This window comes from Amphibalanus amphitrite, unplaced genomic scaffold (genome assembly GCF_019059575.1).
Source record: "Amphibalanus amphitrite isolate SeventyFive unplaced genomic scaffold, NRLGWU_Aamphi_draft 000437F_arrow, whole genome shotgun sequence".
Classification (NCBI taxonomy): domain Eukaryota; kingdom Metazoa; phylum Arthropoda; class Thecostraca; order Balanomorpha; family Balanidae; genus Amphibalanus; species Amphibalanus amphitrite.
In genome coordinates this window covers 199,077-226,313 of record NW_024881931.1, presented here as the reverse complement: position 1 = coordinate 226,313, position 27,237 = coordinate 199,077, and the positions used below count along the sequence as shown (strand labels likewise).

The 27,237-nt window shown below is 46.4% G+C and overlaps 1 protein-coding gene across 3 annotated transcripts; it reads left to right on the top strand.

Annotated features, from left to right (window-relative positions):
- The first annotated feature begins 14,256 nt into the window (after positions 1–14,256).
- On the top strand, positions 14,257–20,010 carry LOC122391434. Of its 3 annotated transcripts, none has more exons than XM_043385333.1 (5): positions 14,257–14,420; positions 16,590–16,880; positions 17,949–18,081; positions 18,459–18,566; positions 19,088–19,655. In XM_043385333.1, exons 2-5 carry the CDS (start codon positions 16,592–16,594, stop codon positions 19,233–19,235), a joined length of 678 nt encoding a protein of 225 aa, XP_043241268.1. In that variant the 5' UTR covers positions 14,257–14,420; positions 16,590–16,591; the 3' UTR covers positions 19,236–19,655. The 3 variants fall into 3 exon arrangements, with proteins under 3 accessions (XP_043241268.1, XP_043241270.1, XP_043241267.1); XM_043385335.1 differs by lacking the exon at positions 14,257–14,420 and adding an exon at positions 15,300–15,486; XM_043385332.1 differs by lacking the exon at positions 14,257–14,420 and having other exon boundaries at positions 16,464–16,880; positions 19,088–20,010.
- Positions 20,011–27,237: the final 7,227 nt, after the last annotated feature.

The window sequence follows — 27,237 nt, the reverse complement described above, 5'->3', positions numbered from 1 at the left end:
TTGATGTAACTAGGTCGTTCAGTAGCCGTTTTCACGACGGACTATTCGGCGAGTGCACCTAATCTGACCAAATCTGCATCTAATCTCTTTTACAGCAAATATCTTTATTTTATGAATTTATTTCAGTGTTGTAATCGATGATGTTCTCTGATAATATGATAAAGCAGGCATATAAGCAATTAGTACAACCCTAGTGATAGCTAATAAGAGACAAACTGAATCTAATTTGACCAAATCTGCATCCAAACTGCACCAGATGTGAACCAAATGTGTACCAGATGGCCGTCGTGAAAACGGCTAGTATCAGATCGCCAGGTCACGACCTAAATTTCAAGGAAAAAGCCACTACAGTCCACAGCTAAGTCAAATGAACGAGGTATTTGAAATTGTCATCAATTGATAGGAGTGACAGGAAGCATACAATGTATGCCTATCTTGGATTTTCGATATCGATGATAGGTGAAAAAAGCTTTGCAATCTCTTTTTCCTAAGTGGATGGGATAAAATAAAACTGCGCTTCTTCGTAAAAAGGTCATTCTAAACTTTCAAAAGAGAACATTGTTATATGGGGCGCCTATTGCATACTTGAACGAAAAAATTCTCTCGCAGCCTCACATCATATCCTTGAGGTCATCCATTGTCATGGAAGTTCGCAAGCAGCAATCTTGAAACAGAAATGTCGAAGTGGGACAAATACAATTGACCTTTGTAACCTCTGGTGACCTCACCAAACCTTGAGCTAAATATGGCGCCTGCAACCTTTGCTACAATATTTTTGACGGTCTTTTGAAAGCCGCTTACCGCATGTCGCTACGTGGCCAATGAGCCGAGTTAGAAGGGACATGGTCAAACATCCACAGAAGGGCTGGCAGGTTAGGAGATGCGCTCAAAATTGATCGCAAAATTAGTTAAATGCGCACACCAACAAGAAAGGAATCAAGCGCGAAGTAAATGCAACTCATCTACCAGCAACCCTCGGTGGCGCATTTGATTGGGCGCCATTTCGGAGGTCGGGAAGATTTTGGTTTGATCCATCCATTTGATCAAAGTGGTTAGGACTCCCGCTGTTCCCGTATCCCAGAAAGGGGAACGGAATGAAGGAGGAGCGGGAGCCCTACTGTAAATGGGCACATATGGACCGTCGGGGGGGGGGGGGACAAAGTTAGCAGTGCGTGCGTACGCTTTACAGTCAATGCCAACGTCAAGAAAGTAAACTGAAAGACGTCCTCTGTATGCACCGCAGATTTCCCCGGCCACATAATTAACTGCCCTTACATTACCTTGCACGCGGGCTATACCCGTGAGCCTCTTGAGTGCACATGATAGAACTAATAGCGCCCGCGACTATAGTCGGCTCAAATCCGGATTCCGATAGTGCATGTCACCGCTGGCCCGCCTGACCGTAGAGGCGATGACGTGTCATATCTGACCCAGTCGTCATCCAGCCGAGCCGGCAGAGCGGCGCTCCGCCGGCTTTCACGGCATTGACCGCCGCGGTGGTGCATTGTGGATTGGGCAGATGGTCAGCCCCATTCAGCCCTTTGTGCACTTCGTTAGGTCTTTTTCGGGCCGCGCTCTGTCTGTGCGTGGTGTTTTTCCATTGGTTATACTGGCAATAACTGATGGGGGGCATTCCACGTCAAGTGGGACAAAAAATGATCATTTTGAACCTCACCTCCTCCGATTTTTGCGAAACTTTGTGAAACTACTCATCTATATGTGAAAAGAAAGGAGACATATTTTTGTCAAGATATGACGTCACGTTTCCGAGATACACGTCATCAAACATTGACTTACGCAAGGCACATTATCATATTTAAAGCGTCATAACCATTGAAGTTTTAGACATATCACCACGAGATAAAGTGTGAAATGGAGGGAATAGGTCAGGCTTTAATTTGAGGCTAACAATATAGACGTAATTAATTAATTAGTGAACCTAATTAAAATTCAAAAAATAGATTTTGATTTTCTGAAAAATGGGTACCCTTCGATTTTGCTAATTTTTACATATTTTATTCTCTTATACATTAGCTACATCATATAAAAAATCCAGAATGGGCCGACGTCTACGTAGCCGTCTTTTGGACTTCGTAATGTCTGGCGCTCGCGTGTTTCGTTTTAGCAACCAAGGAGAGGCGCTACCCGGAGATGCTTCTTTCTACCCCAAACCAAAGCAAACAAACCTAACCTGACCTGACGTGACCTGACCTAATCTAACACACGTAAATATGTACAGCCCTCACGGCAGTTGCCGATTGGCCAAATGCTACCTACTTAGATACGAACATTGCCCTCACGACAGTTGCCGGCTGGCCAGATGCTACTTAAAAAACAAATGCGTGTTGAACACTTCAGGCTCACCCGCTGCGAGCCAGCGACCTTTAGATTTCGAGGTGGGTACACTCGGCACACTTACTACTAAGCCACGAAGATAGCTGGTCATCGTAAGCCAGTTTTTTAATGATGAAATTGGGCATTCTCCGAGCAGCGCCTCTCTTTAGTTGCAAAAAGGAAATACGCCTGACTCTCCCAGCGCTAGGGGAGAAAAGCCCGGTTTAGCCAAAAAAGGTATATAAAAACGGAATTTGAATTGTGGGTGGGGCGGTGGGGAACTTTATCGTGTGCCAATTTCATGGCCCTAGATCAATATATTCAAGATCAAATGAGGTTAAACGTGATCAAATTTGTTATGGTGACTAACTATTTTGCGTGTATACGCCCATAGCTTTAAGAGATACTGGCCGATTTTCCTTTTTCTCCCTTTATACGACATTTGTAGTGTTATGAGAATCTCTAGTTAATATTACCATAAATTTGGCAGTTAGTGGCTGGCTAAGAGTAAGATGTCGCCGGCAGAGGCGGGGATCGGCCGACGCGGGAAACGTCAGTCACATGTTGTGTTTGCACCCTAAAAATTTAATTTTACCAGTTGATTTTCGTATTTATTTGAACATTAGATTGCCTGTACATTTTTAAGCCTTCACAAAAAAATGACACGAATCGGTCATAATCAGCGGTAAGAAGCGCGGTGCAAAGATGGAACCGTCCCGCACCGGCACAGTCTACCATTCAGGCGGCAGCGGCCGGCGCCGGCCGCCGAGCCGCTCCGGCAGGAATGTTTGACTTTACACCGCTATTACAAGAAAAGTTGTGGACCGATTTACCTATTTCTTGCACGGGAAGATTTGCAATTCGATTCTAGACAGATACTTAAAGTTTGACGTTAATATAATAACTATGGCGTGAGTTATTGGCGATAAACCGGTGGAGCTAGCGAAATCGGCCCCTTCCACCGCCCGTGCTACGTTGCACTACTTGTTGCTATATCATCCAAAGTTATCGTTGGCCCACTCTAATTTTCTCAGCACGTATGCCTTACGTCTAGTGGAAGACAATATCTAAATTTGAGCAAAATCGAAGGGTACCCATTTTTCACAAATTACATTTTAAGAAATTAATTCAAAATAAAATAAATTCAAAATCACCAAAAAATATAAAAACTGTCAAATTTTACTAGCATAGCTCCTTATGTACACGTTTCAGTTTGTTTGAAATTAATAGCTTCAAAAATGTTAAAGCTATAGATCTTTCAAGATTGCAATACACGTCCAATTCTGCTCAAAAAGCAGAAGTTTAGCGACTTGTATCTCTGTAGCCCGAGGGCATATGACAAAATCCTTTCACCCTCAGAGGTTTCACCCAATAGCCAATAAGTATACCAAGTTTGAACGAAATCGCAGAGGTGGCCGATTTTGGCTGTCCCGGTTGACATGGAATGCCCCATGGATGAAATTGATAAAGGCCTAGGCGAGCGAAGCTGTAGAACTTATCGTCAAATGCTGCTTTCTGTTCTCTGCATATTTACTTTCTAACCGCCAACCGCCCTCCTTGAGCTGATTTTATTCTTTGAAAAGCTTTAACCCTCGCCCTGGCAGGGCATTTTTCATAACACGGCCTGGCAGGGGGGGGGGGGTCGATGCGACCCCCCCCTCGCGATTGGCTCCTATGGCACCTAGAAACACCAAATTTGGTAGGTAGGTGGGCCCCCCGGAGTTCTCGTCCCTGTGCAAATTTGGTTGCTCTAGGTCAATATTTAGGGGGGTTTTGGGGGGTATAAATGTAAAAAATTCGCTAAAAACAGGTCAAATGTTTTTCGCCTATAACTTTTGATCTAATTAAGATAGAGCAAAAAGAAAAGCACCAGTGAACTCAGCATGTCAAGGCGCGTCGAATGATATACTTTTTAGCTTGCTTAAGTGTACTTAAAGTTTTTCTTAAATTTTAAGTAAACTTAAATTAATAAATTAAGTTCAAATTAACCAAATTGCATCATATCGCATATCATTTGATTCGGCTGATCACCAGGAACACAATGATACCATTTTTTAAGCTCTAGCGTCATTATGTGCCAAGTTATTGGCAAAAACGTCAGTTGACCTCAGTTGACCTCATTTGACCTGACCCATGGATAAGTACACCAAACAAAGAAGCACCAAGTGTCCTGCTGTTAAGTACCGTGGTTTCAAAGCACAAAAGTGATAAAACGAAGCGGATATCTCCAGTATTTTCCGAATTTAGTATTTTCCCATAGGCTTAACCCGCGCACCGACGGGGGTCTGCGCCAACTTAGTACCGACGGGGGGGGGGCGGATGACCGCCCCCCCCCTGAGATCTCGAGAACGAAGCAAGATAGCGACAAGCGGTAAACGGCATCGGATACGCACGGTCAAGATCTACAATTTTTACTAAGGTCATTTTCAGGTCAGGTCAAAGATGACGTCACAGGGGTCGAAAAAGTCAAAATGGCGGCGCTAAATATGGAGAGAGTTTTTCTCGAATAACTTTCGAATTAGTCAAGATAGGAACAAACTAAGGGCATCATCGTGATCCTCTCGTCAATCCGCATCGAATGATATATATGTTGACCTCGAAAGGTCAAGGTCAAAGGTTGACCTCAGGTCACGTGACCTCGAGGTCATCATGTATATCATTCGATGCGTCTTGACGAGCTGAACACAATGAGACCATCCACGCGTCTGTATCTTGTTCCTGTACGGAGTTATTGGCCAAAAACCTTTGGTGACCTTTGATGACGTCACATGACCTCACAGCTGCCCAACAGCAAAACAGACCTCAAGGTAGTGAAGGTTGATCGTATATGAAGTCATGTATGGTATATGGGGCCATTCCGACCCGTTTTAGTGGTAAAAACAGGGAGTTGATTTTTCCCCCATTGACTTATAATGGGGAGGTTGCGAAATTGACCTGACCTTAGGTCACTGACATCAAAATTCCGAGATATACAAATTGTAGCTACTAATGACCTAATAGCATCCTGCGACTTTCAAAGGCCTCCGACATCCACTGTAGCTCTGGCACGGTGACAAAGTTGCAAAAAAGTGACTTGAGGTTGGGTCATTCAAAGTGACCTGGTGACCTGACCTTGAAATGTAGGAGGTTCAAACTTGCACACCATGTGTAAAATTGATAAGGGAATAGTCATACCAAATTTCGCGGCGCTACGCGCCGCGGTTTTCCCGCTATTCGCGAAAAACCTCAGGGGGGGGCGGATATCCGCCCCCCCCCGTCGGTGCGCGGGTTAACATTACGACGTAATGACCTCTAACTGACCTCAGGTCAGTGACCTAGAAAAAACCGGACTATATGTTATACAACTCGGTGAACTTAGCACATCCTGAAAGTTTGAAGGAAATCAGTCGAAAACTGTGAGTTGGACAGGTGCATAAAGAAAATTGAAATTTGACCATGACCTTGTACCGGTTTTTCTGACCTGGTGACCTGAACCAAGGTCACCCGGACCTGAAATTTTCAGGTCATATGTAAAAAGGTTGCCCCATAGGCTGTGCCAAATTTGGCGGCGCTGCGCGCCGCCGTTTTTACGCTATCTTCGAAAAACCTTAGGGGGGGGGGGTCGCATCGACCCCCCCTGCCAGGGCGAGGGTTAAGCACCATAATTACATTTCATTTGCCGATACACTTCTTGGCATTTGACCTCTTTAGCGCTGCTTGAAGAGGTCCGATACACTGCGGGGATATCCCACCGTCACGCCGCCTTAAGAAGCCAAACCCACTCCACCATCTGGCCCCTATCGGCCTTCAGTGTCTTTGAGCGCCGAGCACATACCGGCATTGTCTGTACGGGCCGGCTGGAGCACCGGCGTCATCGACACCATTGTCCGTCACCGTGCCGCTGCCGGCTGCCGATGCCGCCATGAATCGTCATCATCTCGGCACCACGTGCACTGAGCGATGTTGGTCGGCTCAAGGAGTCCCCAGTGACACTCACTGCCAACGTGTCCTGGTGGCGCGGACGACAAGTGGGTCGCTGTGCACCGCAGCTGGTGAGTGCACAGAGATGATTGCAGGCTGTGTACTTACAGGGGAGGAGGTGAGCGGCTGTGTTGTAAGAAGGGAATCTTTCCTCAGGTGCACCCGACGCTGGAATGCCTACGTGCTTATCAACGGCTTTTGTTGTCATCAATATAGTGCCGCAAAGAGGCGTGTCAAGCGGATAATACCGAATTTCCTCAGCAGTAAAGTAAACAGGGAAGATCAGGACGGATTCAGAAATGACCTCAGGGTCAGGAGAGTGTTTTACTTTTACAGTTGGCTCTTTTAATGCATAATCCATGTATGCACGTATGTACGTACCTAGATGATAGATGAAAATACGGAATGAGACCTGTTTGGCCCTTCAGCGATTTTCAAACCCTATGTACATACAATGAGGTATGAGGTCACTATCTGGGCCATCCCGCGCTTAAATGCTTCAACTGGTGTGCACCCCGTCCCTTTCCTTCCATGCCTTTCCATGGTTGAAGCCGAAAGCGCATCAAATTCTCACTGAACGGTATAGCACAAGCTGGTGCTCTCGAGGGAGACGGGCCGTGGTTTAATGTCCCGCTAACAACTCTAATATGTCCCGCTAACAACTCTGAAGACATGAGGTCGGCAGTGGCAATCATGTTTGCGCGCGGCGTTTGCAATTGCAGCACTTGCACCACAATCATTTGTGCCAAAACACCGACGCGAATAGCCGCAGCAGATTGGGCTCAATGTCACTCGAAAAAAAAAGCCTGCATATGCGTTCATTTTCTCGGTCGGATTTAAAATCACCATTCCAGAAAATGACTGCCGAATACAATTGCGCCAATAGCATTGGCCAAAGTCGTATAATTTGGAGAGGACAGAAGAAAACCTGTGCTATGTAAATAGCGAGAATAGGTTTAGGATGGTCTGCCTGATCTGATGGCAGCTTTCCATATTTTTGCATGCTTGTTTCTTTCGATGAACGCCTGCAGTTTGCACCAATTGCTGCTGTTGCGTGTTTCTGCTTTCATTGCTGCACGCCTGCACATTGAAGATACGATTGTGTAAGAGGTATTGCTGTCCATGAAGTCTGACAAAACTCGAAACGTAGCATGTTTGTTCGAACCTCCCATTTTGCTACGTGATTCCCACTTGTTTTATTGCTCAATATTATGCAGAGGAGTTTTTATTTTGAAGTGGAAAGTGGTTCAGGTATTGGGCTACTTTGCTAGAGCATTTGAGTGGCTGATCAGGCTGACAGTCTCTGTCGGAATCCATAGTCCATGGACGTCGATATCAAACCACATTGGGATAATTGAACTGTATTCCAATTTTCCTGGCTTTCATTTCGATCTTACCTCCGACTTGCCCGATTCATTTACATTTCTTCCATCAACTTCTGATTCTTCATGAGAGGCCTCTTTGTGTTTGTGAGAAACCTACAATGCCCAGCCGCGGAGTCATGCCGATTGCCGGCTTTCGCCTTCAATCCCACCTCCCACACACAAAAGTCCGTTACGGAGACGTGTACGCACGCCACTCATACGTACAAACTAGACCGCAGTGTCCCCCCGGATCGGAGCAGAGCGCCTCCCACGACCACATTAGCCTCGTCAAGTGCCCCGCGACATGTCATTGGGGCACTCTGCGTCCTGCCCGGCTCTGGCAGAGCGTGTAACAACCGGCGCGCTCCGTCACGGGGGATGGACAACCCCACTGTGACGGGTGCCGCCCGGCCGCTGTCCCTCCGGCCGGACCCCATGGCGGCCGTACACCCACCTCCATGGGATCCAAGCAGCGAGCACGCCCCGTAAATCAGAAAATTACCGGTGTGGCCGGTAATGAGCGGTGTCGCCGTGCCGGCCGGCGGATACCCATTCAGTCGGCCGCGGTGGGCCGGCTGCCGTCTGCAGTGTTCGTGATCGGGAGCGCGTGTCGTCGCCGGACGGCTTCACGGAGAGGGTCGCTGATGACCGGGTGGCCGCCAGTTTCTTTCAGCCGCCGCCGAGACGCCGACCATTCACGCAACCCGTCTGCATGAGAACCCAAGTAGGGAGAGACGCTTCACTGGACGCAGCTGAAGTCGGTTTCTAAATAGCCCCTGTATAATTGATATTGGTTTTGATTTCATTCCCGTATTCATTCCCCGGCTAGTTTACTTCATTGAATGCGTGCTGCTGGATCACTTTCTTTTCCGAATGAGGGCAATTGCTGCCACAATAATGCAGGATATTATCTGCGCTGTCTTTTTACCCAAACGGTGAAAACAAAGCTCCATACTGCATAAGTGCACACTGCACACGCATTGACTGCGGCATGAATGTGTGACCACTTAGCCAATTATATCTACAGTTCACAGTTCACACCATACCTGAAGCTGTTTCACACCTAACCTCAACGAACCTTCTCCGTGTCAGATGCGACGAAAAAAGCGACTATTTTCTTAGGCGCGCTTCAGTCTGCACCATGTCATTGTGCACGATTCAACCTACAAACTGAACTAATTAGCTATTTGAACTAGCTGATCTTTTAACGGTAGCTATTCCAGATGCATGAATCACTTACAAGTCAAAAGTCATGAACACTTAGATATGAGAAGTGCCATGTCCTGTTGTTACAGATGATAGGGATAACGGCCGAGCTCGGTTCCCGGTGCCGCCCGTCGTGTTTGCGCGCTTGACTGTGTTGCATGAAAGTATCCTAAAAAACGTTCTGCCGTTTGTAAGCTCGCACACTATGTGATTGAAATAAACTAGATGAACAAGGATCTCTCTGGAATATAGTTTGCCACATTTAAATTGCTCCATAAAGATTGGAGCATTAATCGATTAAGAATGTCAACCAAAAGTTGAGCTTTCTCACGAATGCATCCGTCTTGTATAGCTTGTGAAAATTTTATTTTTCGATGAAAAGGAAAGGTTCCATCGATTGTTTGTTGGATTTTGAAAATAGGGTAATAGTATATCTCGAGATCTTCGGAGTGTATTACACCACTCCCCTTTCTGCCACTATTAGGGGCATCCAGGAGTGTGAAAGTAACTGGGTTGAGCAGCTTGGTGATCGGCGCATGTTGGAATTATTCACCGGCACTTGTTGGAGGCAATCTGGGTCGGATGTTTACAAAGGAAATGGTGGCATATACCTAATGAAGCGACGACTAGTGTCGCCGCATAGGATATCACTCCATCATACCTAACTGGATTATGTGAGCTATTGTCTCCAAATTGCCAGGTTCATTGCCACTGAGTGGTACATTTAAAAGGTGATCGATCAATGATAATCAGATGTGCCAGCTGACGACAATGTGACAATGTTTGTCAGCACCTGTGTCACATGCCTGTGACAGGCAGGGTCAGTGGTGAGTGAAACCACCATATCAACCACACCTGCGGGTAAAATACATCTCTACTGTAAGATACGTTTCCGGTAAGATACCGCCGCCCGCACATCGCTGCATTTTAAGCCAATGCTCTATTTATTCAAGCATCAGAGCAAAAATGTAAGGCAGTGCCTAGCAGCAATGTCTATCAATTGCATGAATTTTCAGGCCTTTGCTTATTTAATTCATTTACTTAGAAGTCCATAGCCCTTCACTAAAGTCAAAAGAAACCTTTGAACTAGACCAATGAAAGAAAATATTTTTTTTTTCAAACCATCGGCTCAGTAAACAAGGAACGACAAAAACGAAGAATGACTGATATGTAATCACAGCTGCATACCTATTCTATGGCAGTGTTTTCGCCTGAGTCTGATGTTTATGTATATCAGTATAGGTGCGTCGTTGTCCAGAAATTTGGGTCAGTGCACGACCAATGCTCAATTCACTGGGATACTTCGCCATCACAAAAAAATCTATGAATTTTACAGAGCTAACTAAGAGCCATGACATATTGAAATGGTTTAATTCTGATATCTATTAATCCTGTTAAAAAAGCTAAGACGTGAACAAAGTCAGCTTTGTGCATGGTGTCACGTAGCCTCATTTCACCGGTCGCAGTGTGATTAATTAGATGCCATTTGATTTGGCGGCGTATGAATGCCGATTGGTTGCTGAGAGGCTCTGTTTCGAACCGCTGCATCTGTGGCTCCAGGATCTAGTCTGCTATCTCGGTCACACTGCTGCATGCCGAATAACCTACAAGCAGTGCCGAATGGTCACAGCGAGCAGTGAGAGCCGGGCGCCATTGCTGGAGGAGGCTCTTAGGACCGAGCTGCCCGGTTACAGCCAAACCATCACTGGTGAGTGAGTACGGCGATATAGCCGCCACAGGCGGTATGAGTTGCTTGTTTATCAATAGACAAATCTCGTCACAAGTCAATTTATTGTCTAAATGGATGGGAACGTGAGAAAATGAGGTATTCATTTCCAAGCAAAACCCGTCATTCAATGCAATTGTTGCCCTATTTGACCTGAGTGACTCATGAATCTCAAAACAATAGTTATGGTTCAAAGTCCAACCTGATTTGCAAGTAGTTGCATTGCAGGTCACACCATCTTTTCGTATACCAGTCGAAGATATTGAACAACTTTCTAGAATAAGTACGAATCCATACACCACGACGCGGTTCAGTTTTGGAACTATATGTAGGAACGGTTCCATCCAGCGGGCCTCGTTCATCATTTCCAATGAAACATTGCGTGGCTTACAACACTAGCCAACAGATCATAGCTCATAGCATCACCTGCAGAATGAATGGATGCTGGAGCTATCGACGCATTTCCAGACAGCCGCAACGAGAGTGAAATCGATTCCCATATAAAGATTTATAGTTTGATGTAGTTTTAGAAAAAGCTTGCTGATAAAAATTAATATCAAACCTCTCCCTTTCTCTCTCTCTCTCTCTCTCTCTCTCCTCTCTCTCTCTCTCTCTCTCTCTCTCTCTCTCTCTCTCTCTCTCTCTCTCTCTCTCTCTCTCTCTCTCTCTCTCTCTCTTCCTCTCTCTCTCTCTCCATTTAAAACTTTTTAACTTCACATTGATCTGCATTAGAGGTGGCAAAATGTGGACCCGAGGACCCGGTTCAAAGAACCAGTCTGGACCCATATGGGTCCAGACCGGTTCCTGGAAATTTTCTGACGGGTCCAACCGGGTCCTACCATAAACTACATATACATCTTGCACACTACACATTATTGCAAAATATGACGTGAATGAAGTGAATGTTTCTTTGCACACAGTAGCTCATGACTATTCCCAGTGGGAAATAAGCTGTTTTATATGATGCAACCAATGATAACTACAAGTAGTTAGTATTAACCCGCGCCCTGCTGGGGGTCCTGGATTTCCACGCCCTGCTGGGGGGGGGTGTTTGAACACCCCCCCCTTGTAACTCGGCTCCTGGGCCACGTAGTGATACGCGGAAGGCGGCGTTCGAAAGAGCGTCAAAAATAATGACGAAATCACTTCGGTCAATTTTTTGGTCAGGTCAAAGGTCAGGTCACCAGAGGTCATTGAAGGCAAAATTTCGCCGATTTCCAGGTCGAATGTCGAAAATTTCCAAGAAGCCAACGCATAACTCGGGAACCAATAGAGCTACAGCGCCGCGGAAAAGCGCATTCGATAGCTCTTTTAACGCCCTTTCTGAGTAATTCTCTCAGATTTGACCTAACGTCAACGGTTTTGCCTGCAGGGGGCAAAAACTGCAAAAATAGCCGATTTTTTCGAAAACAGTTTTTTTTGCAATAACTTTTGACCCAAGCCTTGTACGAGCTTACTTTTACCGGCATCGTGTTCCTCTCGTCAAGACGCATCGAATGAACTATGACTTGACCTTGAAAGGTCAACTTGAAAATTTGACCTCAGGTCAAGGTCATGACCTGACCGGAAAGGGTCATGTTGCATATCAGTCGATCCGTATCGTCGAGCTGAACACATCTAAGGCGTTTTCATCGCTCTAGCATACCTCTATCAAAAGTTATTTGCGAAAAACTGTTAGATACCATTCGTGACCTAAGATGACCTCAGGGCATAAACAAGGGTCACGGACACCATTTTCAAGTTCAGTGTGTCTAAACCACTTGTAATTCGGTGTTTGGGAGTGTTTATAATGTCTTTCATCCAAAAGAGGCGCATTTCAATTTTCTCCCATTGACTTATAATGGGGAGGTCGCAAAATTGACCTGACCTTAGGTCATCGATATCAAAATTCTGAGATATACATTTTGTACAGGCTATTGCTCTTAGCAATCGCTGAAAGTTTCAAAGCGATCGGTCACTCGGTGTAGCTATGACAGACATTGAAAGTTTTTATGAGGTGAGGTCACTTCAAGTGACCTGGTGACCTGACCTTGAATGACCTTGGTCTGAAATTTTCACAACATGTGTAGAATTGATGTATGATAAGGTGTACCAAAAACGGCGGCGCTCCGCGCCGCCGTTTTTGAGATATTCGCGAAAAACCACAGGGGGGGGGGTGTTCAAACACCCCCCCCCAGCAGGGCGCGGGTTAATTGACTTTTGGGGAACGGGTCAAACTGGTTCCGATTCCAACTAGGACCGGGTCTGACTGGTTCCAGAAATGTCCAGCCGGGTCTGGTTCGAGTCTGGTTCCCAAAATTTTCATCTTTTGCCACCTCTAATCTGCATATGCCACAAATTGAAAAGAAGAAGATTGGAAACCTCATTTTATTGTTAAAATCTCTTCCTTTACTTAGTGATGAGAGACATCCAATGATACACGATTCTAAGGTTCAGGTCATTAGTTGACCTTCAAGGTCAGGTCAATGAATCATGTGTCGGGAAATTCGGACCTGCTAGAACCTCTTGAAGCGAGTTTTTTTCGAAACCCCAATTTGGAACTTTAGGTACATCGCTTTTGATCAAAGATGACCTACTCATGCATCTGGGAAAGGACGGGTTAGGTCAGGTCAGGTCAGGTCGAACCAGCAGGCATTCTACCAGATATTTATAGCTCAGACACATTCGACGCGTCTCAAAGAGAGCAACACGATGCCAGCAAAATAAATGTCGTGCGTTTCTTGAGTCAAAGGTTAATAAAGAAAAACATTTTTCGTTTTTGCGAATTGTTGCCCTCTGGAGGCAAAACACTTGGTGTGAAGTCAGATCTGAGGATGCACACCAGAAAGAACATTAAAAGGGCTATCGAATGCGCTTCTCCGCGGCGCCGTATAGCTATAATGGTTCCCGGGTTATGCGCCGGTGTTTTGAAAATGTATGAAATGTGCAACATTTTACATTTGATGACCTCTGGTGACCTGACCTTTGGCCTTACTTAACAAAATGGCTTAAGTATGTTCATCTTGATTTCGGGCGTTCTTTCGAATGCCGCTTACGGCGTGTCGCTACGTGGCCCAGGAGCCGAGTTAGACGGGGGGGGGGGGGGTTAAACACTTCCACGGCCTGGCACGGTTGGCGCTGAATACCGGCCCAGCGTTGGTTAATGCTACTCTAAAGTTCCAAAAGAGGAAGTGTGTTAATAAGAAATGTGAATCCGTCCGTAATAGATACAAGACGGGTTAATTTTTATCATCTTGTTTGTCTGTGCCTGGCTCACTAAACTACAACTAATATCACTTTCATTTTCTTTCAGTGGCTGTCCGCTTTGTTGCGCTATTCCCCGCTTTCAATCTTTTAAAAAATTGAATTCCTTTCACCTCGATACACGCTGGTGACTCGCTAATGTAGCGCAGAGCGTCTATAATAAGCTCTTTGAAACGAGCGCATTGACAAACTCCTCCCAAAACGGAAAACAGACCCGACCATCGGCGACCAAAGCGACGCACGCACCGTCGACCGACGCGTGCAGTCACGTGATCGGCCGCCCCAGTAACCCACCCACCTGGTTTACGATCACGTGCTGCAGACTGAAGCGCTCATGTGTAAACCGTATAAGAGACAATGGGCGTGGGTATGACGCTGCAGTGGCTGAGAACGTTCAGGACCGGAGGGGACCGCAGAGGACGCCCGGTGGTGTAGAAGGAGGGCCGGGCTCTATTCGGAGGACTGTCGGCTGCTGGAGGACGGCTGAAGGCTGCTGGAGGACGGTTATCGGCTGCTGGAGGACGGCTGTCGGCTGCTGATTAGAAGGCTCATCGGAGGGCGACCGGCAGAAGCAGTTGACAGACCAGGTGAGATGACGGGAGATCAGGAGGAGTTTAGAGTAAAAATGTATATTGACAAATCTATTTATTGCAATTGCGTCACAAGGTTTGTGGTTGTTTTTAGACTAAAAGTTCAGAAAGCTTTCATATCGAGGCCAGAAATGTGAGTGTGCCGGCTCATCGAGTCCTCTGTGGAGAGTTTGTTGTCATGTGAACATTTTACAACTCATCATACCTAGTCAGGAGAAGCCCATCCGAACACCAAACATTCTCTGGCGGTCCTCGCCTTCGCATTCAACACATTCATGATGGACGCACCCAAGACAGAGTAGTGGTAATCCTGCAAAAAACGCCGTCTATTCCTTGAGAAGAAAAAAAGGCCGTTTCTCTGTCGGTAAAAAATGATGACTTTGATTTGCCGGACAAAGCCGAGATGTCGGTTCCTGGGAAGGGGGTCACAAAGGCAGGAATCGAGCATTGGCGGCGGGTCAGACGAATTCAGAAGAAAGAGAGAGGAGGCCATTGACGTGAGCGCAGCTCTCAGCTGGCACGCTATTTATGATACAGCGATAATTTGTTACCGAGGCCGACGTCGCTGCCACGGAACAACGCTCACCAGCGCTGGCACCACCGACACTATCGCCAGCGGCACCAGCGGAGCACCACCACTGTCTTGGCTGAGCCATCACCACTGCTGCTGCTGCTGCTGCTACCAGTGCTGCTAGTGCCGCTGCCGCTGCTTCTGCTCCTGCTGCGACTTCCCTGACCGGCTGTTGACACGAATCACACGCACGTTTCTCAGGCTGTTTGCAGAGCTCGTTGGCCGTCATAATTAGCGCCTTTGTGGCTCGGTAGGAGCGTCAGCCGGGTGCCGGCGAGCTGACGAGTGCCGCTCGCCGCTGCCGACAGAGCGACGGCAGCTCGCGCCGCCGCCGGTCGTCCTCGCTCGACGGGCGGTGGGAGAGCAGCCACTGACCCCACCCCTCTGTTTGGAGCCGGTGACAGCGGACGGACCCCTACTTAGTGACCCGGTGGACGCTGCCGGGGATCGAGTGAGGTGCTGAAGGAGTCGGAAGGAGGTACGCTGCTGCAGGTAACACACTCGGTGACATCTTTAGTGAGAATTTTCCCATTCGTCGGGAAATGAACGATACAATTGGGATGAGTGACTGAAACTGTGCCGTGTTTTTGAGACTGCGAAGGAAGGTGATATCAACTTTGAAGATGATCAGTGAAAAGGGACGCAAAGTGTTCCGTCTAGTAATAATTAGGAACTTCCTTATTGGCCCCTGTGATAAAATTTGCTCATTTGATCTCGTCGCTGTATTTGCCGGCCAGCAGTCATACTAAGAGCTGAATAATACATTCAATTTGTAGTTTTCCCGATTGAAATAATGATATTCCCATGGTAAACGCTACTTTTCACCTATGACAGTTTCAGGAAACTTTGTATTCCTAAGCGCTACTGTACATACAACCGAAAGCATCATCGCGCCTAATGGCGCTCATCATTCCGTTGAATAAGTGATACCTATGACCAATGAAATTTGGGCTACACTGTTTTATTATTTATAATTTAGATTGCTTGTGTTTGTGGTGACGTTTCGTATTTGGACTGAAATAGCAGTTTACCTTTTTGTTATGACCCAAGCACAGCACGGTCTTCTAGGTCCAGAAACAGGCTCTGGCAAAATTTTGGCTAAAAAAATCCATGGCAAAATAAGCAATTTTGAGATCTGAACGGACCTTGACCTTATCTGAAACCGATATAAGTGATAACTGAAGCATTTTATTCGTCATCCACTTGAGAGCTTTTGTTTCTCTGTTTCTCATCTTTTCACAGCCAGTTGTCCCTCGGGCTCTTTGGTTGACTTTGGCTGGAGCCCGGACTAAGCCTTCGCTCGGCAGTTGTTATATCTGCTGCAGCCTGGAGGCGTTAGTTGTCCCAGCTGTCTTGCCTCCAGCCCCAAGTGGATGGTGGTGGATGGTGCTATATCTTCAGTCAAACAGTCAACAACTCCCGGATAAATTCCGTGGACGATTGCGTCTGTCTCCGTACCCTGAAGTATTAATATTGAATATTCATATCGAAATTGAAGTAGAACCTCCGCACTCTTATCGTATGCCAATTGATGGACTGTAGCTGGCTTTCCGGGTTGTTTGCTAACATCTCTGTTTGTTTGTTCGTTCCGGCAGCGATGCTGCTCGTCACCGGCTGTGTGCTGCTGCTGTCGGCGGTGCTGACCTCTGGCGGTGACCCGGTCGAGGTCACCCCGTTCCGGCCGCCCCCCGACGAGCTGGACCGGCTGCTGGACACCAGTCTGCTGAGTGACATCGAGGACCAGCTGAGCCTGGAGGCCGCCCAGAGAGGCAGCAACTCCACCGCGCTGCTGTCCCGCTCCCGACGTGCTCTGGCCTTCCCCACCGGGTCGTACGCCCAGGTCGACTTCCAGCTCTACGTGCCATTCTACACACAGGGAGACTTTTGTAAGAACACGCAGAAATACCAGCATGCAATGGGCTAGCATCCGTCCTGGCTGGCTTTGCTCATATATGAGCAATGCCATGAGCATGCCATGAGCAATATCAATGATTATAATCATTGACAAGTCTACCCTCTTCATTGTTCACACTTCATGGTGGGCAATGCAGAAAGGATCATTTCATCCATGGGGTGACCGTTTGGGTGACCGAGAGAGAAAGAGAGAGAGAGAGAGAGAGAGAGAGAGAGAGAGAGAGAGAGAGAGAGAGAGAGAGAGAGAGAGAGAGAGAGAGAGAAGAGAGAAGAGAGGAGAGAGAGAGAGAGAGAGAGAGAGAGAGAGAGAGAGAGGAGAGAGAGAGAGAGAGCAGAGAGAGAGAGAGAGAGAGAGAGAGAGAGAGAGAGAGAGAGAGAGAGAGAGAGAGAGAGAGAGAGAGAGAGATGATTTACCAGCAGTTATGTCGCTGCAATAATTCAATGGTGCTTCAGTCACGACCAAAACGAGTGTCTTTGTTTGCCTTTGCTTGTCTTGCATCAACAAACAGTTTGAAGAGCCAAGTACCTACATTGTGAGATATTGAGATCAATGGGGTAGCGCGGGAGAGGTGCCGACATCGAACACCCGCGGGAAGCAGTGGTCAATGCCTGGCAATGGTCCATCCTAGTTACTATTCTGGTGGCGCGAAATGACTTGGACATATTTAACCAATAAATAGTGCCAATAATTGCGCATTGGCGGCACGGCACTGTCATGCTGATGTTTGTGTTTACGGTTAGAGGACCTTTCAAATTTATAGACACACTATATTGTAGTCAATAAATCAAACATTTGCTGGTGAAATGGTCATATATCAATGGTTGATCATACTAATTAAATTTTCCATGACAGTAAGTTCGCCGCACATTGCATGTAGAGCTGGCTTTCGTTGAATTTAATTTTGCCGATCTTTTACATTACTTGAATTACCTACACTTGCTTAAATAACATTTGCTAAGTCATTTCTCTGTACATGCAAAGCGCCTCGTTCATCCCCTCGCTCCCACCCGCTCACCCCTGCTCCTCGTATCATCGTCAGCTGCCATCCTGGACTGGACGACGCGGTTCCGCCTGTTCCTACCCAACAGTACGTCCGGCATCAGCCTGGGGCGCCGCTCTCTGGACGACGACCGGGAGAAGATCTACGGCATCATCGAGGCCATGATGTACAGGTCAGATCGAGCGCTTCGGTGTCCCAGGGCTATTTGTGGTTTCTTCTGTTGGAAGATATGAATCGGCAAAATGTTCTATATTTCTAACAGAGACTCTGCTATTGAAAAGAAAAGTAAGATTATTGCAAATAGACAGAAGGCTCGACACAGGATAGAATAGGCCTAGGGCCTGGATCCCCCCGGCCCTAGGTATTGTATTTCTAAACCTGACCAATGCTTACAGCTGACAAGGCATCATTATTTTGGCAAATTAATTATTCCAGAAGTAAGCTGTCTCGTTTATAGTGAGTTGCTCGACTTTTGGTGATTCCTCCTGACGTCACTCACCTGACTGACGTCACTAGCCTATGTATGACGTCACGTATGTGTGCCCTCAGTTTCGGTGTGGACGGCCACGTCTGTCTGCTGCGCACCATCTGCGACGTGGCCGAGCAGCCGTTCCAGGACGACGGCGTGCTCGGCGACGTGATCAACACGGTCATGGCGTGAGTGGTTGTCGGTGCTAAAGATCAAAGCGGTCCTCGAAGGATGTTAAAGGAGGGAAGGGAGGCAGGAGGCTGGTAGTAGGGTACAAACTACAAACCAAAGCGGTCATTTAGGCTTATTGATAATGAAAGGTTTTAACGTCTACGCATCTTTTTTTACTTTCGATTGGAAATATTGCCATTCGTAATGAAACAATTTACCTCATTCTCACCCTCAACCATCTCATTTGTGAATGAGATTTACGGTTGTCTATTCACGAGTGGCTGCCGTTTCAAGCTTCAGAGTTCGCACTGCTGTTGGATTTGCTAGACGTAAGCTATAGCTTTTTTTTTGCTGATTGGGATGTCTGACTGATCTCTCTCTCTCTCTCTCTCTCTCTCTCTCTCTCTCTCTCTCTCTCTCTCTCTCTCTCTCTCTCTCTCTCTCTCTCTCTCTCTCTCTCTCTCTCTCTCTCTCTCTCTCTCTCTCCTCTCTCTCTCTCTCTCTCTCTCTCCCTCCCTCCCTCTTCTCCCCCTCCCAGTGCGTCGTACCGGTGGCAAGACGACAAGATGTACGAGTACGTGGAGGCAGAGTACTACGGCCGCTACTACGGCAACTGCCAGGAGGCCTACGACTGCCCAGTCAGCATGTCGCGCATCACTGACGTCATGACTGACGTGGTCGGCTGATAAAGATGACGTCACAGTGCGCTCAACAGATGACGTCGCAATGCGCTCGGCTTATACTGAAACGTCACAGTGTGTGGAAAGCGCGGAGAAGGTGACGGAAAATTGTTGCTTATTCGCTTGGTTGAGAAAGGTCAACTTATGTCTTATGATATTTGCTAATATTTGTTATCATAATTAATTTATTGTTATATTTTTGTTATCAACTTTTGTTGTTGTTAGGCTGGTGGTGATATATGAGGCTTATTGGCATAAACTTCGGTAACTATGGTTTTGTGATTGCAAACAGTCGTAAGTAGCCGTCTACTCCTAAAATGCACGAGCCCCTGACTGAGGTGTTCAAGGTCAACCGGTATGCTGTTATGACCAGATGTAATGTACATGCGAAGTGTCCTCAGAAGACGTGCGTTTGTAATACACCGAAATGACCCTTGAAAATAATATTTTTGAGTCATTTTTGTGATGTTGTGGTTTGCCCATGTGTGTATCTAGTACCACCTAGTATGACTGTACCTACACAGGCCTACTCTACAGTCTACACACTCTCCGCATACGTTTTTTTTTTCTCAGCGATTGTACGTGAAGTATAGGTATTGACCCTCCTCGGAGCACATGTAGCTCGAGATTTTCCGCTGGTAAGTAAGAACTACATCACCATTTTCACAAAGCCTGTACTGTACCTACACAGTACACATACATCTCTAATTTTCACTCATGTTTTGTTTGCTTCGTTATAAAATACATATCGCGTTATAGAATAAATTGTGGTTGATGAATCTACTAAACGTGTTTTTGTCACTTTCCATTTTTCAGAAATCATCAATAGTCGTATAAAACGCGGTGTAATTTACATCGATGGTCATGTGTAAAGCAATGCGACTTGATTGTTTCAAAATAAACCACATAGGCTGATAGGAAACGTCCTATTTAAATGGTCCTTTTAGTTTTGTTTTCATATACGGGTTGATATGAAATGTATTTAAATTACATTTCATCTTGAACATTCTGTCCAAGCGAGCCTAGAGGCTAGAACGAGACAATAGCATATGCAAGTTCAAACACATTTTGATTATACTTTGCAGATAAAATGACGTCATACGTGGTAAAGTGACAGGGTTCTGGGGACATGAGGCCTAGAAGCCCAAAATAGCAAAATGATCTCAATGCTGCAATCACTATCACACCCTATAAAAGCTAACATTTTTTTTTAACCCGCGCATGTTTGGGGTATTTTCCAAAACGCGAGGCTCTCCAGAGCCCCCCCCCCCCCCTATCTCCGAAACTACTGAGCCGATCGTCAAAGTTCAAACGGCGTCTGATAGCCCTGGACAAACTGTCGAACGAAGCCTATTTTCATTTAACTCGAGGTCACAGATGACGTCACAGGTCAGGTCAAAGTACAAAATTATCGGTATTTTTGCTTGTTTACAATTTAGGCTCTGGCCGCCGGCTGAGAGGTCCGATAAGTCTCATTTTTGGTTTACGCACTGCTTGATATATGCCTTAGGTACCCTGGGGGTACCGAACTTTTCCTTCGAATTTTTCAGGTCAAGGCCAGGTCATCCTAGGTCACGAAAATTGTATATCATGTATCGGTCACGTGACGTATGTTTTATGGTCCATTTTACACGTAGATTTCGAAAATAATGTCTTCTGTGTCATTTGAGGTCATTTTCAACTGCATTTACCGTAGGTCAGGTAAATTTCAGGTCAGAAAAGCTCAAATTTTGAATATGATTTTCAACATAAAAGTACCTATCAGATGCAGTTTGAGCTCGGGAACACGATGGTGCCATTTATATTGCTGTACGACGTCAAAAACGTACTGAAAAATGGTTTTGAAAATATATAATTGTACAATTTTGACAATAATGCAAATAACTTGGCTATTTTTGAAGATATTGGGCTAAAACTTGCTAGAGTTGCTTATCAATGTATGTTCTATCACATATATTCCGGTTTTTGCGAAAAAAAACAACTTAAAAACAAATCAAAAATATATTTTTTGGTACCTAATTGTAAAAACATATTTTTCAAAATTTTCAAAATTTTGAAAATTCGAGATAGCAATTTGATAGCTGCGTGTATTTGCAGTCCACTGATACAAAGAAATTGTATCTAGCTTTAAAACTAAGCTCTTGAGAGCGTTTGCCGTAATTCAATATTTTGAATCAAAATCGGCCGACATGACGTCACCCTGACGCCATTTCCTGCCAAACTATGGCAGCTTGAAAGTTAAAATTTTAACACAAGGTGTCAAATTAATGCCGCTGAAGGTACTGCAAGTTTTGTGCTGATCTAAGAAACGGTTTAGAAGATATTGCCGAAAAACTAGAGGGGGGCTCTGTAGAGCCCCCCCCCAGGTCATGCGCGGGAATTGGGTGTCTTTCATTGGCTACCTTTCGTCAAGGTTAACACGCTTGTTTTTTCCTCAAAGCTCTAGCTCGATCAGTTTCGAACGGCGCGGGGGTCCAACTGACCCCTCCCCTCCCATGCACGCTAGTAGCTGGCAAAACACCAATACGGGGAGGGCAATCTAACAGCTCTATCATTTGATCTAGCCGATGAAGCGCTTCAATTTTCAATGTATAGGTACACTTCGAATGCAGCGACTTTCTTAAGCCCAATTCTCTCTACGCTTGCAAACCATGACAACACGGTGAGTGTCTGATTTAGTATATCCCATTAACTCTAAAAAGTGTCCCAATAACGTCTGTCGCCGCCTGGCGAGTCACGCTCCAAATTGTTTGTTGTGGCCCAGTCAATGCAATTCAGCTGCATGAGCTACCATATACAGTACCGTATAACTTGTTATGGTTTATGAGGCCAATGTTTCAAAATTGGCCAGTAATCTCACCTAATCAGGTAAAATAAGATGACTGGGGGGGGGGGGCTCTACAGAGCCCCCTGCCGTTTTTCAGCAATATCTTCTGAATCGTTTGGCGGATCACAACGAAACTTTCAGTACCCTCAGCGGCATCAATTTGACACCTTGTGTCTTCAAATTTCTAGCTACCATATTTTGACCAAAAATGACGTCAGAGCGACGTCATGTCGGCCGATTTTGATGCAAAATATTGAATTACGGCAAACGCTCTCAAGAGCTTAGTTTTAAAGCTAGATCCATTTTCTTTGCATGAGTGGACTACAAATACACGTAGCTATGAAAATCCTATCTCGAATTTTCAAAATTTCGAAAACTTTGAAAACATGTTTTTACAATTACAAAACATACCTATATTTTGTTGCAGATTTTTTTCGATGTTTCGCAAAAGCACTCACTCTGATGAACTACACTAGCAATTTTCAGTCCAATATCTTCAAAAATAGCCAAGTTATCAAATTATTGTCAAAGTTTTACGATTGCATATTTTTCGAATCCATTTTTCAGTACGTTTTGAACGTCGTACAACAATATAAATGACACCATCGTGTTCCTGATTTCAAACTGCATCTGATAGGCACCTTTTTTGTTGAAAAATTTCATTTTCAAAATTTGATCTTTTCTGACCTGAAAGTGACCTGCCTTCCGGTTCCGGTAAATTCAGCTGACAATGACCTCCAATGACACAGACGACACTATTTTCGAAATCTACGAGTAAAATGGACCATAAAACATGCGTCACGTGACCGATACATGATATACAATTTTCGTGACCTAGGATGACCTGACCTTGACCTTAAAAATTCGAAGTAAAAGTTTGTTACCCTCAGGTTATCTAGGGCATCTGTCTAGAAGTGCGTAAACCAAAAATGAGCCTGATCGGACTTGTTAGCCGGCGGTCAGAGCCCAAATTGTGAACTAGCAAAAATGTCGATAATTTTTACTTTGACCTGACCTGTGACGTCATCGGTGACCTCGAGGTCAATGAAAATAGGTTTCATTTGAAAGTGTTTCCAGGGCTATCAGACGCCGTTTGAATTTTGACGATCGGCACAGTAGTTTCGGAGATAGGAGGGGGGGGGGGGGGGCTCTGGAGAGCCCCCAGTCACTCGCGTTATGGAAAATACCCCAGTCATGCACGGGTTAAAATATGATTTGATTTCGATTTTTATTATTATTGAAAGTTCTTCGGCCTGACACAAGGCCATTGTAGAGGTATGGGATGATAAAAAGGGAGAGACATTATGATTTGCGGGTAATTGGCGGTTCGTCTCAGCGGCAGAGGCTGTCCCAGTGCTGTGCCTGCCCTGCCACTTTACCTACTTGTACTGGTCACCCTCTACAAAGAGTGTAGTTGCGAACGTTCAAAACACATGACTTGCCCTTACCATTCGTTGTCTGGTGGGGTGACGCCAGCCCGGAGAGGGCAGTGCGAGTGAGGATGTGGAGGGGATCATCCTGAGGACAGCAAGGACGGATGATAAATACACCTTATGGCTAGAATTGGCTACCAGAAGTCAAGTAAGCAACCGCAGCCAGCACCAACACGCATTTCAAAGATAGCGTCTCATGACCTTTTATACCTAATTGTCATTTGTAACATTTCCTGCCTGGATAATGGTGTATAAACTATAACCATCGGCATCCTGGACAACTTCATCCGAGCTAAAAAGAACTATTGCACAGCCTTCAAAGTTCATGCTATATCTACCTATTTACATGAAGGACCAATGGAAATTACTAACCAACAAGTGACAAGCATCGGTTCGCCACCCCCCAGTCGCTCCCCGAATGCCATTCGTGTGGCCGTAATGTCCTGGCACCTGGTGGTCACTTTGTGAAGCTGTGTCATTGACCTCGGCCGCTAGGTAGCGCTATCAGAGTCCGGTCTGCTGATACAGCGATAGCAAGCGAGATGCAGAATGCGCACAAATCACACTGGTGGGGCAGTGGTGAGCCACCCGCAACTTACATGCAGAGAGATGGTACTCATACCTACTTACTGTCGAACGGTCGCTCGGCGGAGACTATCTCTAAAAACGGGTCAGTGCCCGACCTCCGGCTCCCTGCAGCGCGGAGGAGGCCGGCGGTTTGGTCCGGCGTGCTGGATCCCGCGGCTGTGTTTGGACTTAGGTGTGTTCGCTTCTGTGTGGCCTGAAGTGACCTCGCTCTTTGGACCGTCTCGGCCGTCATTTGCGTCTCTGTCTGTCCGTTCGACCGACAGCGCGACGGTGGTGGTCACTTGCTATACCTACATACAGGTCAAAAGTCATAGTTCAGTCAAGTAGGTACAGTCAGTCAGTCAAGTAGGTATAGACTTGACATTCAGTCAACTCACAAGTCTGTACTTATAGTCATATCAATACAGAAGACCGAACTTTACGATAAGGTCAAAATAATTTTACCACCGGCACCAACTTATCTTCAGGTTCAAGGATCCATCTGGTGAATGACACCAAAAAGAGAAGAGGTGAGGTTCGAGGGATATACCGATCCAACCTTTACACTGCTTGACAGTGCCTGGCAATGAAATATCCATCACACTTCACAGGTCTAGCTTGCAAAGCGGCACTGCATTCCGACCCTGATTGACATGCAGATTGCCTACGTGCCGGGGAATTTTGCTAGCACGGGTATCGCGTTCACTAACACGAGGTCGAGCAACAACCCTTTCCAGTTCAGCAACACCATTTCGTTGAGCTGCCGACAAAACATACCGGTCTAGCAGCTTGCCGTCACTGCCCACTGGGTAACGCTATATTCGCGTTACCAACGCAACTGCGCTTGGAGTTTGAAATGCTGTCCCTTTGCAGCTGTTCCGTTCATCGTGTCACCCACAACAGACATCCCCTGTCGAATGACGTGATGGGTAGTTGAGGAGTCCTGCACCCCTCTCCTCACTCAGAGGTTTGTCCCAACTGCAGCACCCTCCCCAGACCCCACCCCCGCGCGGTGGCGCGGCTACCGTCCAGTGTCCAGTGTCACCGTCATATATCCATCGGTACACCGGGTGACAGGTGGCGGGTGTCTGCGTCCGCTGGCAGATTTACAGGGCTCGTAAATAGGGCCACTGTCCGGCGGCCTGCGGTCAGACGTGGCCGCGGTGTGTGTCGTTAAACCGGCCGGGGCGGGGCGGACGGCTGTGGGGAGACCGTGCCGCCCCCCGCCGGCAGCGACCCGCGGGAGTTCATTGTGTGTCGGGCACTGGGCTGAAGGGTGGTAAATTGCCGCCGCTGGGGGCCGCCGAAGGTGATAGCTCACCGTATACCGAACCCCTGAGCTGGTGCTGGACGACCAAGAAACACCTAGAGCATGTGGCGTAATGTCAGAAAGGAAACCGCATGTATTGATCGTAAAGTTTATCGTAAAGACTCAATAAAATGCAGAAAAATCAGGTACACTAAACCTAGGCAAGTGCGTTTGGGTGAGTCAAAATGACGTCGACCCGCCTGTCCTGTTTCGCCATCAGGGCCACAACGCTGTATTACAGACTGACAGAGTCTGCCCTATGTGTACTCGTAACTTGAGGAGGCAGTGGAGCGCGGGACGCCCGGCGGCAGATATAGAGTTGAGCGCCGGCGCTCCCCGCCACTCCCATCTTCAGTTCGCAGGGTCACGAGCGTCCGTGTCACGCCACACACCAGGCCAGCTCCGTGAGAACGCGCCGACGGCATCCGAAGCGTTATTGATGACTGCATTGTTCATAAATCGTATTTTACATGGGAGCGGCTCTTTATGACGTGTCGATGAACGGTTCACACGGCGAAACTATGCAAACAATGTCTATGGGTTGCATACATTGATGAAAGATAAACGAACATTATATTTCAATAACCTTTTTTCACGAATATGTTATGATTACGGAGCGAGCGAAGCGAGCGTAGTCTTTCCTTAGATTAACCCTATTAGTGGCAGGCTCCTGGCATACCCCTATTAGTGGCAGGGGGGGGGGGCTGTTTACGACCCCCCCTTGATATCTCGAGATCTAACGGGCCGATTTTCAAAATTCAAACGGCATTCGATTTCGCTCAACGTGATCTACATTTCTAAAAAATAAAAATTAAAGAATGTCTATAGGGGGGGTAGAGGGGGGTAAAAACGGGCAAATTGCAGATACATTTTAGACTGTTTATCACGGCCAGGTTTCTGAACCAATCTTAACGCAACTTTTGCCGATCGATAGAGAATGAACCAGGAATTCACATGGATCCTAAAAATATGCATTTTCAAAAATCATAGGCGGATACAGATCATTGAGATTGGGGGTACACAAAAAGTATAGTAAATAAGGTATTTGTTGGTACTGTTTCTAAAAAGGGCTGGTAATGGTCTTGTTATGTTACAATTTTCTTATGAGAGAACGACTACAATTGTATTGGTCATGCATAGGCGGTGTCAGGGCACCTATGTTGGGAGGTAAAACATAACCCCCCTTTTTGGACGCCTGGATCCGCCTATTATAGCAAAAACATGTCAAAAGAGGATGCACAATAACTGTATATGTTATCACATGATACCTTTCATTCACTGGTCGTAAAACTGGTGCAGCATCGTGATCTTCGCCCAAATGACTCGCTTCACGAATAGGATCCCCCAATTCCCAGTGCTCTGGAGCCGCCCCTGGTAACGTTATGAATTTGAAATTTTCAGGGAATGTGCCCAATTTAGTTTTAGGAAAAGTCAGAAAATTTCAGCATCGTAGCTTCAGCGGTTTCGGAGATATTCCCGAAAAACCTGAGGGGTGGATAAAAACAACCCCCCCTGCCACTAATAGGGTTAACGGAAATTTCTGAGTATGAGCGGCCGGCCGGCCGGCCGGCCGTGCGGACGCTTTTGCGAGGCTTATATCTCAGCAACCACTTGACCGATTTACACGCGGTAATTTTTGTAGGGTAGCTTCATTCCTTCTACCAAGTATTGGACTATTCCCGATGCATGTGGGTGACCCCTTATGCACGTGCCACGTGCAAAACGAAGAGGTGTCCGTTTTGTAATTGTTGCAATATCTCGGTAACTACTTGGCCGATTGCGCTGAAACTTGGCATGTAGGTAGGCACCCACTAGGCACTGCATATCCATGTGCCAGAGTTGGGGTGCTGCTGCACGTGCGCACGTGCAGGG

Coding starts and splice junctions, on each gene's coding strand:
- LOC122391434 (XM_043385332.1), top strand. CDS start 16,526: ATGGACTGTAGCTGGCTTTCCGGGTTGTTTGCTAACATCTCTGTTTGT. Junction 18,082..18,458: donor ATCGAGGCCATGATGTACAG/GTCAGATCGAGC, acceptor GTGTGCCCTCAG/TTTCGGTGTGGACGGCCACG. Junction 18,567..19,087: donor GTGATCAACACGGTCATGGC/GTGAGTGGTTGT, acceptor TCCCCCTCCCAG/TGCGTCGTACCGGTGGCAAG.